At 45.7% G+C, this 21,546-nt stretch overlaps 2 protein-coding genes across 2 annotated transcripts; both read right to left on the minus strand.

Moving 5' to 3' along the window:
- Nucleotides 1–2,437: 2,437 nt before the first annotated feature.
- On the minus strand, nt 2,438–5,491 carry LOC109787301 (plant cysteine oxidase 5). The gene is made up of 6 exons (XM_020345860.4): nt 5,273–5,491; nt 4,545–4,760; nt 3,936–4,084; nt 3,650–3,797; nt 2,950–3,153; nt 2,438–2,846 (listed from the first exon to the last, which is right to left on the minus strand). The coding sequence occupies exons 2-6, from the start codon at nt 4,642–4,644 to the stop codon at nt 2,731–2,733; spliced, it is 717 nt and encodes a 238-aa protein (XP_020201449.1). The 5' UTR covers nt 4,645–4,760; nt 5,273–5,491; the 3' UTR covers nt 2,438–2,730.
- A 10,957-nt stretch (nt 5,492–16,448) lies between these two features.
- On the minus strand, nt 16,449–20,249 carry LOC109787302 (uncharacterized). Its single transcript, XM_020345861.4, has 4 exons — nt 19,945–20,249; nt 18,627–18,788; nt 18,084–18,526; nt 16,449–18,003 (listed from the first exon to the last, which is right to left on the minus strand). The coding sequence occupies exons 3-4, from the start codon at nt 18,498–18,500 to the stop codon at nt 16,720–16,722; spliced, it is 1,701 nt and encodes a 566-aa protein (XP_020201450.1). The 5' UTR covers nt 18,501–18,526; nt 18,627–18,788; nt 19,945–20,249; the 3' UTR covers nt 16,449–16,719.
- Between the last annotated feature and the right edge of the window lie 1,297 nt (nt 20,250–21,546).

The following is a 21,546-nucleotide window of genomic DNA, read 5'->3' on the forward strand; positions in this document are numbered from 1 at the left end:
TTCACGTGGCAATGGCCACCGTGGGCATCAGCTCGGCCGGCCCAAAGGAACCCACGTTGGATCTTCTCGAGCTGCTTCAGGATTTTCTTGGGTGGCACGAGTGCGAGCAGCTGATGAATCAGAATCGCGCTGAGGACCGACTTGACGAGCGCCAGCCGTCCGGTCTTGTTCATCAGCCATGCCTTCCATGAAGGGAGCCGGCCGGCCACCGCGTCGACGAGGGGCTGCAGCTGGGCCGATCCAAGATGGCCTATGAACAATTTCAGTTATATTCAACTCCACTGGCGATGGCAGATTAGTGAATACTGTGGTGTATGGTATTTGTTGCTTCAGGCGAGTCACATGAAACACTGGATGAACTTTGTTGGATGGTGGTAGAGCCAATTCATAAGCCATCGACCTTGCTTTGATGACCGTCGTAAAAGGACCAAAATACTTGTACGCAAGTTTGAGATATGGGCGAGCTTCCACAGTATGTTGAGCATAAGGGTGAAGCTTCACATAAAGTTGTTCCCCAATTTGAAACTCGCGAGGGGGGCGCTTCTCATCAGCATAAGTTCCGTTCTCTGGTGTGCCTTTACTAGCTGTTGCTGAAGAAGTATCGAAGACTAAGCTCTGTCCTGTGGCAAATCATCTAAATCCGGCACGGCCTCAGTATCAGTCAGAGGAGGCTTGAGCGCATAATGAGGATCCTTCCCATACAGTGCTTTAAATGGAGTGCACCCAATTGTTGTATGATACGAGGTATTGTACCAATAGTCGGCTAGAAGCAGCCAAGAAGACCATTTGGTAGGAGTAACTCGAACATAGCACCTCAGATACATTTTCAAACATTGATTAGCACGTTCTATTTGTTCATCTGACTGAAGATGATATGCAGAGCTCAAGCATAACTTGGTGTCAAGTCTTTTAAACAGATTCTGCCAAAATGAACTTGTGAATACTTTGTCTTGGTCAGAAACAATAGTGCTAGGTATACTATGGATTTTCACAATGTTGTCCAAAAAAAACTTTGCCCACGTGCACAACAGTGTAAGGATGTTTCAGTGGAAAGGAATGAGAGTACTTACTGTACCTATCCTGAAGATACATGAAGCCCATCAATAAAATACATAAACAAATCGGTCAAGGGGGTCTGTTGGTACTGGCAGAGGTTGTAATAGACCTCGAATGCTTTGCTTGCTAGCAAATGTTGCATTGAGAAACAAAGTCAGTAACTGCTCTCTTATGTCGTTTCCAAGTAAAAAGTTTGTGAATTCTCTGATATATGACCATAATTCCATAATGGCCACCCAGAGCAGATGTGTGGAAGGCTTGAATTAACTCGGTTTGTAACACAAAATTCTCACCAATCCATAGTTTATTTCCTAGCTTAACTAAACCATGTTGTAAGAAGAATCCATGCTCATCAGGGCTCTTAACAGCAAGCTACTGCAGTTATAGTTGAGCTGGAGGAGTAGTTGCATAAGAATTCAAAACTTCTTGCACCCACACTAGTTGGACTTGAGACACAGACTGAAATGCATAAGAATCCAATTATAGAAAGAACATCAGCTGCTTGGTTTTCCACTTCTCTCTTATAAGTGACATTGCAGGCCAATCAACTTTGTCATGGCCTTCTTTTGAAGTTCAGAAACCAGAGTGACGGTGTTACGGCCCAGTGGTGCCTCGTACCACTGGAAGCTGGCCCATCAGGCCGGCCTGAGCCCCCCTAGGGCAGCACGGCCCCGGGCCATCATCTTGGAATGTGGGCCCTCTAGAAGGAAGGATTCAATGGGGGATGTCGCTCTCCTCAACTAAAAACGCTTATGGTGACTTCGTCTATCTCAAGATTTGTCTGTTCAATCTCTCGAAGATGCTCATAGGAAAAGCGTGTGTGGATGCGTTCATAGGAGGTGAGTGTACATGCATGTGTGAGCGTCTGCTTTTGTAATGTGTTTCTTGAAAAAAGTATGATGATATATGCAGTCTTATTAGAATTTGTTGTCATTTCTTTTTATTTTCCTATTTTCTACCCTTGTACTTCTCTACTTGATTTTGTGTCTGTTCAATGAAATCTGAATGGCAAAAAGAAATTCAGATGGAGCGGCTCACAATGTTTTCTTTTGCTTAATATACCAATAAATGATAACATTGTTCTAAAGCAAAACTTTTTAAGAGATTAGGGACACAACGAAGGCTCATAAACAGGCTACACAACACTAACTGAAGGTTGGACTCACAAAGGTTTAGGATTTACGGAGTCACGATAGACTACTCACTATTGATATTGAACATCACTCTCAACTGAAAAAAAAAAACAATCCGCTTTGATAAGATAAACAGAGCATCAAATCTGAGGTTGGTGGCAGGTCACAGAGTGTAGTTAGGTCAAGATACCAAAAGGTAAATAACTCAAGAAATTACAATGCACATGATGAAAATATTTCTGTCAGTATTTCGAAGAAAGGTTCATATCGAGAGGAAGGCTCAAAAGCGCCTTCCACTAGTATATATAGTCAGATATAAGTATTTTCCCAACGTGTTACACACCGTGAAATATACAATAGCATCATCTTACAATAGTTTTATCAGATCAAAGTCCCAAAGAGTAACTATAAATAAAAATTCAAAGAGAACAAAAGACAAGAACCTTTTTGCATTACGTGTATCTGTGTGCTTCTTGATAACTTAAAAGTGTTAGGGCAAGCATAACTATAGTGCCGAGCACGGTATCAACGAAAGATGAGTTCACAGGTCCAAAGTAGGTCCTGTGTACAGGTCTCTTCTAATAACAAAGTTGTCACGGGGCTGGTATTCTTCCAGCCAGACAAATTCAGACTCCCTTGTTCGGTCCCATAAAATGCCTGGAGAAACAATAGCAAACATGTAAGAAATTAAGATACTGAAGCCACACCACGGTTAGTAAAGCATGGTTGTTCTTCGTCCAAGGGAGATAACGGCACTGACCCGACGGGTCTGATTTTTGGCGTCTCCGGAAATAGGAGCAATGCCTTCCATCCTTTGATGAGTAAGGAGGCGACAAGATGTCCAAGATAGCACAGGGAGTGATGGCTTTCAGGGCATGGACATTCCCACCGTCTGTTGGACGAAGCACCATCGCCGCGCAAGGCGCAGATATTTCACCATCCCTGACAACCTTGGCTGGTCTGACTGCCAGCACCAAACAAGTTTGAAATCAGTTGAGCATGTGTGTTTCAGGTGGAAACAGTTTGAGATCACAGCCATGTATGCTTTAGTACGTCAATAGAGCTGACCGCAGATATTTGCTGATTATGACATCTTAATGCAAAATAAGAGTTTCCATTTACGAATTCTCAGTCTGCATTACAACGAAGTCCAAGATAGGCAGATGCAGTAGAGACAGGAGTGGCAAAGGAAACTACATTTTAGGAGCATTACTTGGAAAATAATTACTCTTTAGTGTTGTCATAGCAGGGGGGATAAAAATCCAGATATAACATCCAAACATATCAGCAAATGAGGAAATGAAACAATAAGATTTATCTTAGGGCTTTTCATGTATCTGGACCATATTCTTTGTCACAAGGTTAAAGAACTGGCGCACACTCCCTCATAAAGCATTGTACATAATGTATATATAAACACCTAAAGAAAAAAAATCACTTATGATCAAGAAAAAACCTACCTTTTGTTAAGTTACCGGGTTCGTCTATATCAATCCAATCATACGCTTTGACATGCACTTTACCATAGAGAAGTTTGCTGAGCACAGTCATGCCTGGATGGTTGTGCAGTGGGATGATTGATGATGCTGGTATGCAAAATATCCCAATCTGCAGGGACAATGTGAAAGGACATTGGGCAACCTCAATTCTTTTTGAAAAGAAGAGATAAAGGAGGACTGACAGACATATAAGTGCCTCAGATACAAAAAATAACATGACAGTGGGTAAGTAGTTGATGGGGCTTACAGAGAAGCTTTTGCACTCATATATATGACGATATCTGATCGCTGGGCTTGAATGGAGCACTGTTTTCCTACTCAAGGCCCGTGGTCTTCTCCAAACACGAACAGCTTGTGCTTCACACTCAAGTCCAACATCAGAAGGTGTGATCATATCTGTTAAGTTGTAAGTTAAAGTTCATGAAAATCCTACTGCCAAGTAAGTACGTACATAATTATATGCTGGTCGACACAGGTGAGGTAAAGTGTCAAAAAAAACCATAGCAGGGCATTTTAAAATATAAAGCAATTCATATGTGAGGTGGACATTTAAGCTACTTTAAATGAGTTGAATGAGGCTACGATCACAGCATCATCAGAGAAGGTGAAATAGGTGCAACGTCACAACCTCCTCTGCTCACAAGTGCATTATGTCTGAAGTTTCTGTTTATTCAGGAGAGCATGGGAACACATCCAATAAACTAAAATATAATCTAATTAGTAGTAAGAAACCTAGTATTGGCACATTGTGTTCTTCTCCAAGCAGCCCAGAAACACATCCACAACCACAGTATATGTAGTAATCAACAGTAAGGCATTTAGTTTAGTTACTATTGATTCTCCATGTAGTTCTTACCTAATACAGTACGAACATTTTCAACGGCTTCAGGAGATGATGGCCCTTTTTCAAATAATGATACTTTGCAGACCTCATACAGCTTCTGGATTGCAGCCATAGAAGGCAAGGCCTTATATAAGTTATAAGTTAATAATTTAATAAATAAGTCTCAGCCCTCAGAAGAATTCACTCTGAACACATTCTTCCGAGACAGATAGAACAATCCTTGACAGCCTGTTCCAGTAAGAAAAGAGAATTAACGTCAACAAAAATCGGGAAATGGAAACACACGCTGCATTTAACTCGCGACCAATTTGTGAAAGGAAAAGAGAAGGCCACTCATCCTCCTTCCTCTCCCATTAACAGGTGGCTAACTTGTGACTAATGCGACTAATCTTTTTGTATTACAGTAGTACAGATCCAACCAAAAACATGAACACCAATGTGTTATCGCCGTAGAACATGGCATGAACATCAGTGCCTAGATTTACCTAAACACCATATACGAAATCAACATTCTGTACCTAGATTTACATGAATTAGGATTTACATAAACCCTAATTACACATGACCACTAGTGCCTAGATTTGCTCCATCCAAACAAGAAGGAATTCTTGTTAGAAGTACTGGGGGCTAAGGAACAGCTAAAAGAACAGGGATATAGACGGATGAGATCCAACCGAGCACCAGGAACAGACCAAAATTGCTGGATAGAACGAAGAAAGAAAGGGAGGCAACGGGGATACCTTGGAAGGGGCGACGAGAGAGGAGGAAAGATGGTCGCCGCGGAGCTCTCTTCCGCTTCTCCAGTGGCGACTTCCCATCTTTGTACTTGCACCTTATTCGGTTGGTGAAGAAAAGGGCACCGTACCAGAAATGATGTCGAAATTTGAAAGACAGATGGACTTCCTTTCCTGTTCTAGAGGATGGCTGACTTCCCATCTTTGTAATTATTAAACTTTTTCATGCTTATTTTTTTGTTTTGGAGACGCCAAATACTTACAATATAGACACGCACACATCAGCGCAAAACCACACGTTTTGCCACTGTGCCGGTTATTGAGATTTTTTTTTGTTCACTCAGAAACACGTTTTGCCATTGTGCCGGTTGCTCTCATCGTTCCATGGTGGAGGAGTTGAAGAATCTACTTGCTTCCATACAAGCGGAGAAGTGGAGTAGCCGCATCATAAAGCCCATTCAATCTTTCTTTTCTTATAAGAAATACGCAACGGTGTTTAATTACGCCTTGTGTGGATGGACGGACTTGCGTCGATTCTTTGCTACTTGTGCTTCACGGTGAGTGTTGTTTAAGCAAAAACACCTATAAGCAAGCGGAAGAAGTAGCACATCCTCTCCGTCATCCATTTCAAGTCATTTTCATGTTTACTTTTCAAAAACAACCTATATATTAATTGATGATAATATTCTTAAAATCGTCCGATATAGAAGGCACCACGCAGGATTAGACACTATTCACTAACAGTCCATCTGAACAAAAAAAAAAGCAGAATTTCGCAATCTTGTGAGCCATCATGTTAGGGCATCTCCAAAGCTGACCCGCAAATGTCTACGGTATATGTCCAGACGTGGTCCACGGACATGATGCCGGAGAAAGCCATCCAAAGTTATTCACAAATTAACCCGGTTGGGAGGAGAGAGAGCGGAGGGGATCATGCATTTGAGGAGATTTTGTTGGAAATATGCCCTAGAGGCAATAATAAATGGTTATTATTATATTTCTTTGTTCGTGATAATTGTCTATTGTTCATGCTATAATTGTGTTATCCGGAAATCGTAATACATGTGTGAATACATAGACCACAACGTGTCCTAGTAAGCCTCTAGTTGACTAGCTCGTTGATCAACAGATAGTCATGGTTTCCTGTACATTGGATGTCATTGATAACGGGATCACATCATTAGGAGAATGATGTGATGGACAAGACCCAATCCTAAGCATAGCATAAAAGATCGTGTAGTTTCGTTTGCTAGAGCTTTTCCAATGTCAAGTATCTTTTCCTTAGACCATGAGATCGTGCAACTCCCGAATACCGTAGGAGTGCTTTGGGTGCACCAAACATCACAACGTAACTGGGTGACTATAAAGGTACACTACAGGTATCTCTGAAAGTGTCTGTTGGGTTGGCACGGATCGAGACTGGGATTTGTCACTCCGTGTGACGGAGAGGTATCTCTGGGCCCACTCGGTAATGCATCATCATAATGAGCTCAATGTGACTAAGGCGTTAGTCACGGGATCATGCATTGCGGTACGAGTAAAGAGACTTGCCGGTAACGAGATTGAACAAGGTATTGGGATACCGACGATCGAATCTCGGGCAAGTAACATACCGATTGACAAAGGGAATTGTATACGGGATTGATTGAATCCTCGACATCGTGGTTCATCCGATGAGATCGTCGTGGAACATGTGGGAGCCAACATGGGTATCCAGATCCCGCTGTTGGTTATTGACCGGAGAGGCGTCTCGGTCATGTCTGCATGTCTCCCGAACCCGTAGGGTCTACACACTTAAGGTTCGGTGACGCTAGGGTTGTAGAGATATGAGTATGCGGAAATCCGAAAGTTGTTCGGAGTCCCGGATGAGATCCCGGACGTCACGAGGAGTTCTGGAATGGTCCGGAGGTGAAGAATTATATATAGGAAGTCAAGTTTCGGCCACCAGGAAAGTTTCGGGGGTCACCGGTATTGTACCGGGACCACCAGAAGGGTCCCGGGGGTCCACCGGGTGGGGCCACCTATCCCGAAGGGCCCCATGGGCTGAAGTGGGAGGGCAACCAACCCTTAGTGGGCTGGGGCGCCCCCCATGGGCCTCCCCCCTGCGCCTAGGGTTAGAAACCCTAGGGTGGGGGGGCGCCCCACTTGCCTTGGGGGGCAAGTATCCCCCCTTGGCCGCCGCCCCCTCCCTTGATGGGATCTTGGCCGGCGCCCCCCTCCCAGGGGGCCTATATAAGGGGGGGAGGGAGGGCAGTAGGATAACAACCTTGGGCGCCTCCCTCCTCCCCTGCTACACCTCTCCCTCTCGCAGAAGCTCGGCGAAGCCCTGCCGAGACCCGCTACATCCACCACCACGCCGTCGTGCTGCTGGATCTCCATCAACCTCTCCTTCCCCTTGCTGGATCAAGAAGGAGGAGACGTCGCTGCACCGTACGTGTGTTGAACGCGGAGGTGCCGTCCGTTCGGCACTCGGTCATCGGTGATTTGAATCACGGCGAGTACGACTCCGTCATCCACGTTCATTGGAACGCTTCCGCTCGCGATCTACAAGGGTATGTAGATGCACTCCTTTCCCCTCGTTGCTAGTATACTCCATAGATGGATCTTGGTGAGCGTAGGAAAATTTTAAAATTCTGCTACGATCCCCAACAGTGGTATCAGAGCCAGGCCTATGAGTAGTTACTATGCACGAGTAGAACACAAAGCAGTTGTGGGCGTTGATGTTGCCAATTCTTCTTGCCGCTACTAGTCTTATCTTGTTTCGGCGGTATTGTGGGATGAAGCGCCCCGGACCGACCTTACACGTACGCTTACGTGAGACAGGTTCCACCGACTGACATGCACTAGTTGCATAAGGTGGCTAGCGGGTGTCTGTCTCTCCTACTTTAGTCGGAACGGATTCGATGAAAATGGGTTCTTATGAAGGGTAAATAGAAATTGGCAAATCACGTTGTGGTCATACGTAGGTAAGAAACGTTCTTGCTAGAAACCTACAAGCAACGTAAAAACTTGCAACAATAATTAGAGGACGTCTAACTTGTTTTTGCAGCATGTGCTATGTGATGTGATGTGGCCAGAAGATGTGATGAATGATATATGTGATGTATGAGATTGATCATATTCTTGTAATAGGAATCACGACTTGCATGTCGATGAGTATGACAACCGACAGGAGCCATAGGAGTTGTCTTTATTATTTTGTATGACCTGCGTGTCATTGAATAACGCCATGTAAATTACTTTACTTTGTTGCTAAACGCGTTAGCCATAGAAGTAGAAGTAATCGTTGGCGTGACGACTTCATGAAGACACAATGATGGAGATCATGATGATGGAGATCACGGTGTCATGCCGGTGACGAAGATGATCATGGTGCCCCGAAGATGGAGATCAAAGTAGCATAATGATATTGGCCATATCATGTCACTATTTGATTGCATGTGATGTTTATCATGTTTTTGCATCTTATTTGCTTAGAACGACGGTAGTAAGTAAGATGATCCCTTATGATAATTTCAAGAAAGTGTTCCCCCTAACTGTGCACCGTTGCGAAGGATCGTTGTTTGAAGCACCACGTGATGATCGGGTGTGATAGATTCTAACGTTCGCATACAACGGGTGTTGACGAGCCTAGCATGTACAGACATGGCCTCGGAACACACGCAATACACTTAGGTTAACTTGACGAGCCTAGCATGTACAGACATGGCCTCGGAACACGGAGGACCGAAAGGTCGAGCATGAGTCGTATAGAAGATACGATCAACATGGAGATGTTCACCGATCTTGACTAGTCCGTCTCACGTGATGATCGAACACGGCCTAGTTAACTCGGATCATGTTTCACTTAGATGACTAGAGGGATGTCTATCTGAGTGGGAGTTCATTGAGTAATTTGATTAGATGAACTTAATTATCATGAACTTAGTCTAAAATCTTTACACTATGTCTTGTAGATCAAATGGCCCACGTTGTCCTCAATTTCAACGCGTTCCTAGAGAAAACCAAGTTGAAAGATGATGGCAGCAACTATACGGACTGGGTCCGGAACCTGAGGATCATCCTCATAGCAGCCAAGAAAGATTATGTCTTAGAAGCACCGCTAGATGAAGCACCAATCCCAGAGAACCAAGACGTTATGAACGCTTGGCAGCAGCGTGCTGATGATTACTCCCTCGTTCAGTGCGGCATGCTTTACAGCTTAGAACCGGGTCTCCAAAAGCGTTTTGAGAAACATGGAGCATATGAGATGTTCGAGGAGCTGAAAATGGTTTTCCAAACTCATGCCCGGGTCGAGAGATATGAAGTCTCCGACAAGTTCTTCAACTGTAAAATGGAGGAGAATAGTTCTGTTAGTGAGCACATACTCAGAATGTCTGGGTTACACAACTGCTTATCCCAGCTGGGAGTTAATCTCCCAGATGACGCGGTCATTGACAAAATCCTCCAGTCGCTTCCACCAAGCTACAAGAGCTTTGTGATGAACTTTAATATGCAAGGGATGGAAAAGACCATTCCTGAGGTATATTCAATGCTGAAATCAGCGGAGGTGGAGATCAGAAAAGAACATCAAGTGTTGATGGTGAATAAAACCACTAAGTTCAAGAAGGGCAAGGGTAAGAAGAACTTCAAGAAGGACGGCAAGGGAGTTGCCGCGCTCGGTAAGCCAGTTACTGGGAAGAAGTCGAAGAATGGACCCAAGCCCGAGACTGAGTGCTTTTATTGCAAGGGAAGTGGTCACTGGAAGCGGAACTGCCTCAAATACTTAGCGAACAAGAAGGCCGGCAACACCAAAGGTATATGTGATATACATGTAATTGATGTGTACCTTACCAGTACTCGTAGTAGCTCCTGGGTATTTGATACCGGTGCGGTTGCTCATATTTGTAACTCAAAACAGGAACTACGGAATAAACGGAGATTGACGAAGGACGAGGTGACGATGCGCGTCGGGAATGGTTCCAAGGTCGATGTGATCGCCGTCGGCACGCTACCTCTGCATCTACCTACGGGATTAGTTTTAAACCTCAATAATTGTTATTTAGTGCCAGCTTTGAGCATGAACATTGTATCTGGATCTCGTTTAATTCGAGATGGCTACTCATTTAAATCCAAGAATAATGGTTGTTCTATTTATATGAGAGATATGTTTTATGGTCATGCCCCGCTGGTCAATGGTTTATTCTTGATGAATCTCGAATGTGATGTTACACATGTTCATAGTGTGAATACCAAAAGATGTAAAGTTGATAACGATAGTCCCACATATTTGTGGCACTGTCGCCTTGGTCACATTGGTGTCAAGCGCATGAAGAAGCTCCATGCAGATGGACTTTTGGAGTCTCTTGATTACGAATCATTTGACACGTGCGAACCATGCCTCATGGGTAAGATGACCAAGACTCCGTTCTCCGGAACAATGGAGCGAGCAACCAACTTATTGGAAATCATACATACCGATGTGTGCGGTCCAATGAGTGTTGAGGCTCGCGGAGGATATCGTTATGTTCTCACTCTCACTGATGACTTAAGTAGATATGGGTATGTCTACCTAATGAAACACAAGTCTGAAACCTTTGAAAAGTTCAAGGAATTTCAGAGTGAGGTTGAGAATCAACGTGACAGGAAAATAAAATTCTTACGATCAGATCGTGGTAGAGAATATTTAAGTCACGAGTTTGGTACACACTTAAGGAAATGTGGAATAGTTTCACAACTCACGCCGCCTGGAACACCTCAGAGAAACGGTGTGTCCGAACGCCGTAATCGTACTCTATTGGATATGGTGCGATCTATGATGTCTCTTACCGATTTACCACTCTCATTTTGGGGCTATGCTTTAGAGACTGCCGCATTCACTTTAAATAGGGCTCCGTCGAAATCCGTTGAGACGACACCGTATGAATTATGGTTTGGGAAGAAACCTAAGTTGTCGTTTCTAAAAGTTTGGGGATGCGATGCTTATGTCAAGAAACTTCAACCTGAAAAGCTCGAACCCAAGTCGGAGAAATGCGTCTTCATAGGATACCCTAAGAAAACTATTGGGTATACCTTCTACCTCAGATCCGAAGGCAAGATTTTCGTTGCCAAGAACGGGTCCTTTCTGGAGAAGGAGTTTCTCTCGAAAGAATTGAGTGGGAGGAAAGTGGAACTTGATGAGGTGATAGTCACCCCTTCCGAACCGGAAAGTAGCGCAACGCGGGAAGATGTTCCTGTGGTGCCTACACCGACTGGGGAGGAAGTTAATGATGATGATCATGAAGCTTCGGATCAACTTACTACTGAACTTCGTAGGTCCACAAGGACACGTTCCGCACCAGAGTGGTACGGCAACCCTGTCCTGGAAATCATGTTGTTAGACAACGGTGAACCTTCGAACTATGAAGAAGCGATGGCGGGCCCGGATTCCGACAAATGGCTAGAAGCCATGAAATCCGAGATAGGATCCATGTATGAAAACGAAGTATGGACTTTGACTGACTTGCCCGATGATCGGCGAGCCATAGAAAATAAATGGATCTTTAAGAAGAAGACAGACGCGGATGGTAATGTGACCATCTATAAGGCTCGACTTGTTGCTAAGGGTTATCGACAAGTTCAAGGGGTTGACTACGATGAGACTTTCTCACCCGTAGCGAAGCTGAAGTCCGTCCGAATCATGTTAGCAATTGCCGCATACTATGATTATGAGATATGGCAGATGGACGTCAAAACGGCATTCCTTAACGGCTTCCTTAAGGAAGAGTTGTATATGATGCAGCCGGAAGGTTTTGTCGATCCTAAGAATGCTAACAAAGTATGCAAGCTCCAGCGCTCAATCTATGGGCTGGTGCAAGCATCTCGGAGTTGGAACATTCGCTTTGATGAGATAATCAAAGCGTTTGGGTTTACACAGACTTATGGAGAAGCCTGTGTTTACAAGAAAGTGAGTGGGAGCTCTGTAGCATTTCTCATATTATATGTGGATGACATATTATTGATGGGAAATGATATAGAATTCTTGGAAAGTATAAAGGCCTATTTGAATAAATGTTTTTCAATGAAGGACCTTGGAGAAGCTGCCTATATATTAGGCATCAAGATCTATAGAGATAGATCAAGACGCCTCATTGGTCTTTCACAGAGTACATACCTTGACAAGATATTGAAGAAGTTCAATATGGATCAGTCCAAGAAGGGGTTCTTGCCTGTATTGCAAGGTGTGCAGTTGAGCACGGCTCAATGCCCGACCACGGCAGAAGATAGAGAAAAGATGAGTGTCATCCCCTATGCCTCGGCCATAGGGTCTATTATGTATGCCATGCTGTGTACCAGACCTGATGTAAACCTTGCCGTAAGTTTGGTAGGAAGGTACCAAAGTAATCCCGGCATGGAACACTGGACAGCAGTCAAGAATATCCTGAAGTACCTGAAGAGGACTAAGGATATGTTTCTCGTTTATGGAGGTGACGAAGAGCTTGTCGTAAAGGGTTACGTCGATGCTAGCTTCGACACAAATCTGGATGACTCGAAGTCACAAACCGGATACATGTATATTTTGAATGGAGGAGCAGTAAGCTGGTGCAGTTGCAAGCAAAGCGTCGTGGCGGGATCTACATGTGAAGCGGAGTACATGGCAGCCTCGGAGGCAGCACAGGAAGCAGTCCGGATGAAGGAGTTCATTACCGACCTAGGGGTGATTCCCAATGCGTCGGGCTCGATGACTCTCTTCTGTGACAACACTGGAGCTATTGCCCTTGCGAAGGAGCCCAGGTTTCACAGGAAGACCAGGCATATCAAGCGTCGCTTCAACTTCATTCGTGAAAGTGTTCAAAATGGAGACATAGATATTTGTAAAGTACATATGGACCTGAATGTAGCAGATCCGTTGACTAAACCTCTCCCTAGAGCAAAACATGATCAACACCAGGACGCAATGGGTGTTCGATTCATCACAATGTAACTAGATTATTGGCTCTAGTGCAAGTGGGAGACTGTTGGAAATATGCCCTAGAGGCAATAATAAATGGTTATTATTATATTTCTTTGTTCGTGATAATTGTCTATTGTTCATGTTATAATTGTGTTATCCGGAAATCGTAATACATGTGTGAATACATAGACCACAACGTGTCCCTAGTAAGCCTCTAGTTGACTAGCTCGTTGATCAACAGATAGGCATGGTTTCCTGACTATGGACATTGGATGTCATTGATAACGGGATCACATCATTAGAAGAATGATGTGATGGACAAGACCCAATCCTAAGCATAGCATAAAAGATCGTGTAGTTTCGTTTGCTAGAGCTTTTCCAATGTCAAGTATCTTTTCCTTAGACCATGAGATCGTGCAACTCCCGGATACCGCAGGAGTGCTTTGGGTGCACCAAACGTCACAACGTAACTGGGTGACTATAAAGGTACACTACGGGTATCTCTGAAAGTGTCTGTTGGGTTGGCACGGATCGAGACTGGGATTTGTCACTCCGTGTGACGGAGAGGTATCTCTGGGCCCACTCGGTAATGCATCATCATAATGAGCTCAATGTGACTAAGGCGTTAGTCACGGGATCATGCATTGCGGTACGAGTAAAGAGACTTGCCGGTAACGAGATTGAACAAGGTATTGGGATACCGACGATCGAATCTCGGGCAAGTAACATACCGATTGACAAAGGGAATTGTATACGGGATTGATTGAATCCTCGACATCGTGGTTCATCCGATGAGATCGTCGTGGAACATGTGGGAGCCAACATGGGTATCCAGATCCCGCTGTTGGTTATTGACCGGAGAGGCGTCTCGGTCATGTCTGCATGTCTCCCGAACCCGTAGGGTCTACACACTTAAGGTTCGGTGACGCTAGGGTTGTAGAGATATGAGTATGCGGAAATCCGAAAGTTGTTCGGAGTCCCGGATGAGATCCCGGACGTCACGAGGAGTTCCGGAATGGTCCGGAGGTGAAGAATTATATATAGGAAGTCAAGTTTCGGCCACCGGAAAAGTTTCAGGGGTCACCGGTATTGTACCGGGACCACCGGAAGGGTCCCGGGGGTCCACCGGGTGGGGCCACCTATCCCGGAGGGCCCCATGGGCTGAAGTGGGAGGGCAACCAGCCCTTAGTGGGCTGGGGCGCCCCCCATGGGCCTCCCCCCTGCGCCTAGGGTTAGAAACCCTAGGGTGGGGGGGCGCCCCACTTGCCTTGGGGGGCAAGTATCCCCCCTTGGCCGCCGCCCCCTCCCTTGATGGGATCTTGGCCGGCGCCCCCCTCCCAGGGGGCCTATATAAAGGGGGGGAGGGAGGGCAGTAGGATAACAGCCTTGGGCGCCTCCCTCCTCCCCTGCTACACCTCTCCCTCTCGCAGAAGCTCGGCGAAGCCCTGCCGAGACCCGCTACATCCACCACCACGCCGTCGTGCTGCTGGATCTCCATCAACCTCTCCTTCCCCTTGCTGGATCAAGAAGGAGGAGACGTCGCTGCACCGTACGTGTGTTGAACGCGGAGGTGCCGTCCGTTCGGCACTCGGTCATCGGTGATTTGAATCACGGCGAGTACGACTCCGTCATCCACGTTCATTGGAACGCTTCCGCTCGCGATCTACAAGGGTATGTAGATGCACTCCTTTCCCCCCGTTGCTAGTATACTCCATAGATGGATCTTGGTGAGCGTAGGAAAATTTTAAAATTCTGCTACGATCCCCAACAGATTTTAAAATTCTGCTACGATCCCCAAAAATGACAAATTCGACAGTAAATAGTACATAACATAAGTTGGGCTTTAGATTTGGCCCATTATCATATCGATGTCAAAATTTTCATTTTTGTGTCTCGAGAAATGTTTCGAATTTTGATTTGAAATTTTGTGACGAGACACATCGATGTTGTGTGACTGTGCTAACTTTTTTTCAGAATTTTTCAAACATTTTAAAATGTTTTTCGGCATCGGTGCACCGGGAGTACCCAGGGGTGGGAGTACCTGATATTTTCCCGACACGCACGGAGCTCAGCTTCTTCTGCACTTGAACATGTAGGAATAAAATCCCATGGAGAAAGGAATGTCTCGCCAACCGAGCCGCTGACCACACTAGCGGAGCCACAATCAGCAAAAAAAAAACACAGGCAACCACAATAATCGTATTGTAATTAGGAGGATGCAACCACACATCATGATGATTAACAATAGGTGGAGGATCAATCCGGTACTCAACCATCACAGCCCTTACCACTACCCTCCGAAGGAGTAGCAGACAGAAAACCTAGATGAGCTCCCTCTCTTCTAAAAAAGATAAAAAATCCTAGTATCATTTTGTAGATGCCAAGCTCTGTAAAAGAAGAAAAAAGATCTTTGAATGCACGGGGATGCTCATATTATCAAGCAATAACGTACAAACGATCCCAGTTAAGAGTTGAAAAAAGCCTCTTCATCCCGAAGTTCCCAAACATCCCTATAGCCATATGTAATGCATGTGCCTTTTATACAAGACACTAAGGCATGAAAAATATTCTCATCTTCATCACTAGAAATAGTACACGTACCTGAGATAGCATGATGATGTTTCACTCTATTAATAACTTAACAAACAGTTAGACGTCACACGTTATGCAGAAACTGTAACCTTGCGAAGCACATTAGCTTTCCAAATGATGTTCACAATTTCCTTTTATGCATCTGCCTCATCACTAAACTGCCCATCTCTCATCAAGACGACCGACCGTCAGTGAGACTTGAGGGTCCATTCCAAATGAAAAGCAGGCCGCACCGTAAACAAACCATTTTTTGGTGGTGCCAAGCGACGAAGTCTTCATAAGTCGTAAACAAGATTCACATCACAAGTTCAAAAAAAGGACCCCATTATTCAAACCAATACCCTCCTATATTTCTTAGCACTCTTCTCTATACTCCTCACCAACCCCTCCAGTCTCACTACAATTGCAGTGAAAAATATCAAACCATGCTTAGCTGCACAATGACCTAATTCTGTTTCCCTGAGCAAAGATTGTTTTGCAAGGTCCATGCTTTTTCATTTTGGAGCCATTAAGCTAGAAAACGATCATTTTCTTTCTCAAAAACAAAGACTATATTCCCCGCAAAAAATAATAAAGACTATAAACAAGCCCAGAGGGATTAACACTATTTATTTGCAACGGTTCAGCATGAAAAGCTAAAACTCTGTCAGCCACACACCTTAGGAACTTGCAATTTGATGCTTCCAAACTTCAACTTCAATCCATCAGCCATCAAATCATGTTCTTCCTCCAGTTTTAGGAACTGGGGAGTTGGTCATTGGTAATCTAGGTGAGAGCTGGATCTAACAAGGGCCGATGAAAGATAAACAACACAGGTGGTGTTACTTAAACCGCGAGTAGGCTAAATCAACAGGTATAACAACGTTGACCTACATTCCAACATTAGTGCTCCATAAGATAGTACTTCACCAGAAGTGTTTAATATAACCTACTAAATCAACGATTAATGCTAGCTATCATCTCTACCAAATAACGTCTCGCCCATGAGCTTCACGGCCTTCTCATACTCTGCCTTTTGAAAGTCGCTGAACCTGGAGGTGTCAGCCATCAACAGCTCTGAATACTTCTCGTAAAGTGTTGTTTCCTTCTTGTCCTTTGCTTCCTGTTGCTTTAGTCTGGCGAACTCAAGCTTCTCTTTCGAGAGACGGAGCTGTACCTCTGACATCTTCTCCCGATCCTTCATAAGCATGGTCTGAAGATCCACTGCACGTTTGATGTCCTCCTGCACCTCAGACGAACAAGGCAACGCCTTGCCATTGCGTTTTCGTTTGAGCTTTGTCGCCTTGCAACTTTGCGCACCTGCTTTGCTTTCAGGAAGATTTTCCCTCGCTGCTATCCCATGATCTGGCTTCTTGAAGACTTGTGTACAGTCCTTTTCAGGAAGGTTTTCCATGGCCGTTGCTCTATCATGGTCTGGTGCCTTGTAACCCTGTTTAAGTGTTCCTTTTTCGGGCTCATCTTCTCTCGATACTCCCCCATGTTGCAACTCGCTGGACTTCGAATTACCAGCCAACAGCTCACTCCCAGGCAGAAACTCATTGTACCACGAAGCAGCAGTCATCAACAATTCTGGTTGCTTCTCTGATATTAATGCTTCATTGTCCTTTCTTTCTGGCGGCTCTATTCTGGAAGGTTCAAGATTTTGATCTGCGTGCAGCAGTTGTACCCCTGTCATCTCCCCTGGATTAGTCTTTAGCATGTTCTGAAGATCCAGTGAGCATTGAATATCTTTTTCCACCTCACCTTTACCTTCATATTTCTCCTTCGCAGTGACGCTACCTTCTTCGCTTGTCTCTTTTTCAGGGTCATCCTCAGTATCTTCAGAGGATGACGTGTAGTCCCCAGACTCAGAGAGCTTAGCTTTTCTGGAGGACAAAGACAAGATGTAGGATTTCCATTTGGGTTGGTCCCAGACAACTTTCCAGCAGTGGTTATAAGCAAAACGACGTTTTACTTCCTCAAGATACATCGCCCGTGCTTCCGCATTGAACATCACCCATGTTTTGTCCATCAGCCGCATATTGTCAGACAGGCCACTAGGATATTTTGCCTTGACCTGGCACCAGCAGTCATCGAAGCGGGCAATCTTTGGGATCATCTTATGCCAATGACACCTCAAATGTGCTGGTTCCCTTCTCCTATCTTTAGGGGTGTTGCTGTTGTATGCTGCTATAACATCCGCCCAGTACACGTCATACTTCTTGATCTTCGGGCTATTCAGCCAAATACGTATCTACAGTTCCAGCACAAAGTGGTTCAAAAAACATTTGAATGTCCTAACAACATGAAAAGAAAAGGAGCAAACAAGCTTACCAGCCTTATGTCCTCCTGTTCTGTCCAGTGTAATCGCTTAGCAGTCCGGTCAGGTTCAGCAGTCTCATCATTGACTATATCAATGTCTTGTTCTTCTTGACGAGTTTCCATACGTGGGGTGCCTGAATCAGACGCTGACGTGGACGGCATAACTAGAGCAGGTAGTGGAGGCGGCATCCGTGGTGGTAAAGAGTATGGAGCATATTGTGGTTGGACAACAACGTACTGGACATTCGGTGGGTATAGGTGTTGCTGTGGGAATTGGTGGAAAGGGATATTCATGGCATACGGCGGTTGTGAAAGTTGCATATGCTGAGGAAATTGCGGGTGGCAAAAATTCGCAGGATTGGGTAGTGATGTCGGCTCATTTGGACAATTCTTACGATTTAATGAACCACCAGGTGGGCGTGGACTCATTGTAACAACAGGCAACTGCTCTTCTGCTGAAATATCCAATGTGATCAAATGAGCGGGTGTTGCATGGGGAGGAATGGAAACCTGAACCAACTAAAGTTTTCCATCACAAGATAAATTGAAACATACCAAAATAGATATAAGTTTGTAACAGTTGTTTTCTGCCTTCTGGTTTATTACTATGTGAGCCTTGCCTCAAACAGTCACCAGAAATATGCACACATGATCTCGCAGTACACCACAGCAGTGTAGCAATCCACAGTATAGTGTGTGTTGAAAGGTGTCACGCCCCTGAGAAATCCATTGTCAAGCAAACATGCCAAATTATGTGAAAAATGTATCGAACTAACAATATATCAGTTCAACCAAACCTCCCAATACATAAAAAAAAATGTTGTGCTATCTTCCGAATTAGTGCTCGGAGAACTAGATTAAACTAAGCAGCAACTTGGCTGTGAATGTATTCCGGAACACCAAAAATTTCAGATACCATAACAAAAGGATGCAACCTAGAGTACTCAACCTGCAGACTAAAATTACAAGAATTCAACTCGAGAATTATTTTTTCAAATGCAGGAGCTTTCAAAGTCAATAATCATAATTTATCTCAGAGTTTCCTGAGTTACCTCAGCCTCAGAGGTACCATGGCTGCTAAACAGGTACTCCCTCCGTAACTTAATATAAGAAGTTTCTTGACACCGTCATAGTATCAAAAAACGTCTTATATTAAGTTATAGAGAAATTAACATTTATCTTAATAGAAAGCCACATCATTTTCTTCAATGGAATTGCAAGTTCCACAATTTCTTTGTGATAGATTAATATGAGGAAAAGTTATTTTGATATCACCTAAAGATCACCACTTAGTTTTATAGAACTAGAATTTCTCAGAACATTCATTAGCACCTAAATCTCCTTATCTTTTCTCTATTAAGATTTTGTTTACCAACATCACAGTGCTGTCAAGGGGCTGATTCTACCAGCATTCTCAGTCCAATTCAACTCCCACACAAACATCCTGCCGTGAGACGCCACCATGCTCTAATGGGCATCCTCCATACCTTCTATGTATCGGTATTATGCGAATATTTTTAGACAAAGTGGAAAGGCAAACTGCTAACAAAACTAGTCATAAAACAGAACTGAGACACATTGTTGCTAGAAGGAATATCGATACCATCATAATTCTAAATCACCAGAACCCAGGATAAGTATTGCGACTAAAATTCAACACACATAATCTGCAAGGAAATTTAGCACTAATCCGGTGGAACAAAAAAAAACCCTTGAACTGGGCACACAATTGGTCTGTCTCACACGATGAGCCCTACCATCTGACGTATCCGACACCTAACCGTTCGAAAATTAACACCGCAACGCAACCAAAGAAATGGTTCTTGTCCATTTCAACCTTGGAGGGAAATCAAGAGGGGGGAACGAGATGTACCGCGGGCAGCGGCAGGGAGCGAAGGGGAAAGTTTGGTGGCTGTTGCTGGATTTGGGATGTCGCCGGACTCGGGGAAGCGGGGCAATACAACGGGAGTGGAGAGCCAGTGCCAGCTCCAGGCCGCAGCTACAGCCGCCGCTGCCGTAGATCGAGGCCGGCGCAGGCCGCGGGGATGGGTCGAGGGTTTTTGCGCAGTTGCGATTTTTTTTTTGGGGGGGGGGGGGGGGCACGATGGTGACTCGGTGAGTGGGAACTTGCAAAGCAAAACAAGCAATTTTTGGGAGTAAATAAATCAACTCGTTGGCGTTCTTTTAACACGGCAAATCGCACATGTTCACAAACACGTACAAACACAAACCTTACAGCATCTCCACTCGCCCTCCAACATGCCCCTCAGGGAGTATAAAAAAAAAACATGCCCCTCAGGGCTCTTTTATTAGCGCTTGTTTTAGCGCCGGCGTAAAAAATCGGCTTAGTCGCGCTCCCAGAACCTTGTTTATCGCCGGTTTGGGCCGAAATAATAGTCGACGAACCCAAGCCGAACCCAGGCCCCTGGGGGGCGCCTGGGGGCCGGCCGAAGCCAAAAGGCGCGTGGGTCCGCCCTGTCAGCGAGAGACAAGCCTTTTCCCGCCGATCCCCCATTTTTCCCTCCACTTTTCCCATTGCTTCCCCCGCTTCTGCCCCTCTTCTCCCGCCATTCTCCTCCCGCTCCCCGCCATCCGGCCGCCATCCCGCCATGCTGCCGAAGAAGTATTCGGCCCCTCGCGTCGCTGCCGCTATTGATTCCACCTCGCGCGGGGATAATGAATCCGCCCGGCGGCCAAGGCCCGCAAGTTGCGTGGAGCCAGCAGAGCGTCGCGTCGCCGACCAGCTTCGCGCCGCCGCCACCGCCCTGGGGGTACGCACCCTCGCCTGGCTACGCCGACGGCGACGCGCATGGTTGATTCAACCCCAACATCACCTTTCCACATGGCCAGCATGCCTCACCCTCCGGTCTGAACCCCGACCAGCACACTCCCACGCCCGCGTTCGCCGGCCTCCAGTACCCTCCCGTACAACTACTCGTCGTCGGCGTACACAGCCTCCCCGACGCCGCCTCTACGACGTGGCGCCCTGCCCTTCTCGCAAGCCTCGTCGTCACATTTCGGCATCCCCGGCGCGACGGAAGCCGACATGGACGAGATCATCACGAGCGGCTCGGTCGCCGCCGCCTCCTCCCTCGGGTTCCACGCGCAAGACGACACAATGGACACCAACGGCAACATGGACGACGAGCTCGACGACCGCGAGGAGGGGGAGGAGGAGATGGAGCCGGCGAGGAAAGGGAAAAAGAAGAAGCGGGGAGGGGGGGGCAGGACGGGCGAGCCGCGCGTCAAGTGGACGTCCAAGGAAGACGAGTGCCTCGCCGAAGCATGGAAGACCGTCAGCCTCAACCCTGTCACCGGCGCGAACCAGAACGCCGACACGTACTAGACGCGCATCAAGTCGGCGTTCAATGAGCGCAAACTGGTCAACCGCTACTTCACCACCATCCACATATAGTGCGGCGCAAAGGCCATGGCGAACCATTGGGCGATCATCCAAACGGCCTGCTACAAATGG

The sequence above is a fragment of the Aegilops tauschii genome, chromosome 5 (genome assembly GCF_002575655.3).
Source record: "Aegilops tauschii subsp. strangulata cultivar AL8/78 chromosome 5, Aet v6.0, whole genome shotgun sequence".
In the NCBI taxonomy this organism is placed as follows: Eukaryota; Viridiplantae; Streptophyta; class Magnoliopsida; order Poales; family Poaceae; genus Aegilops; species Aegilops tauschii.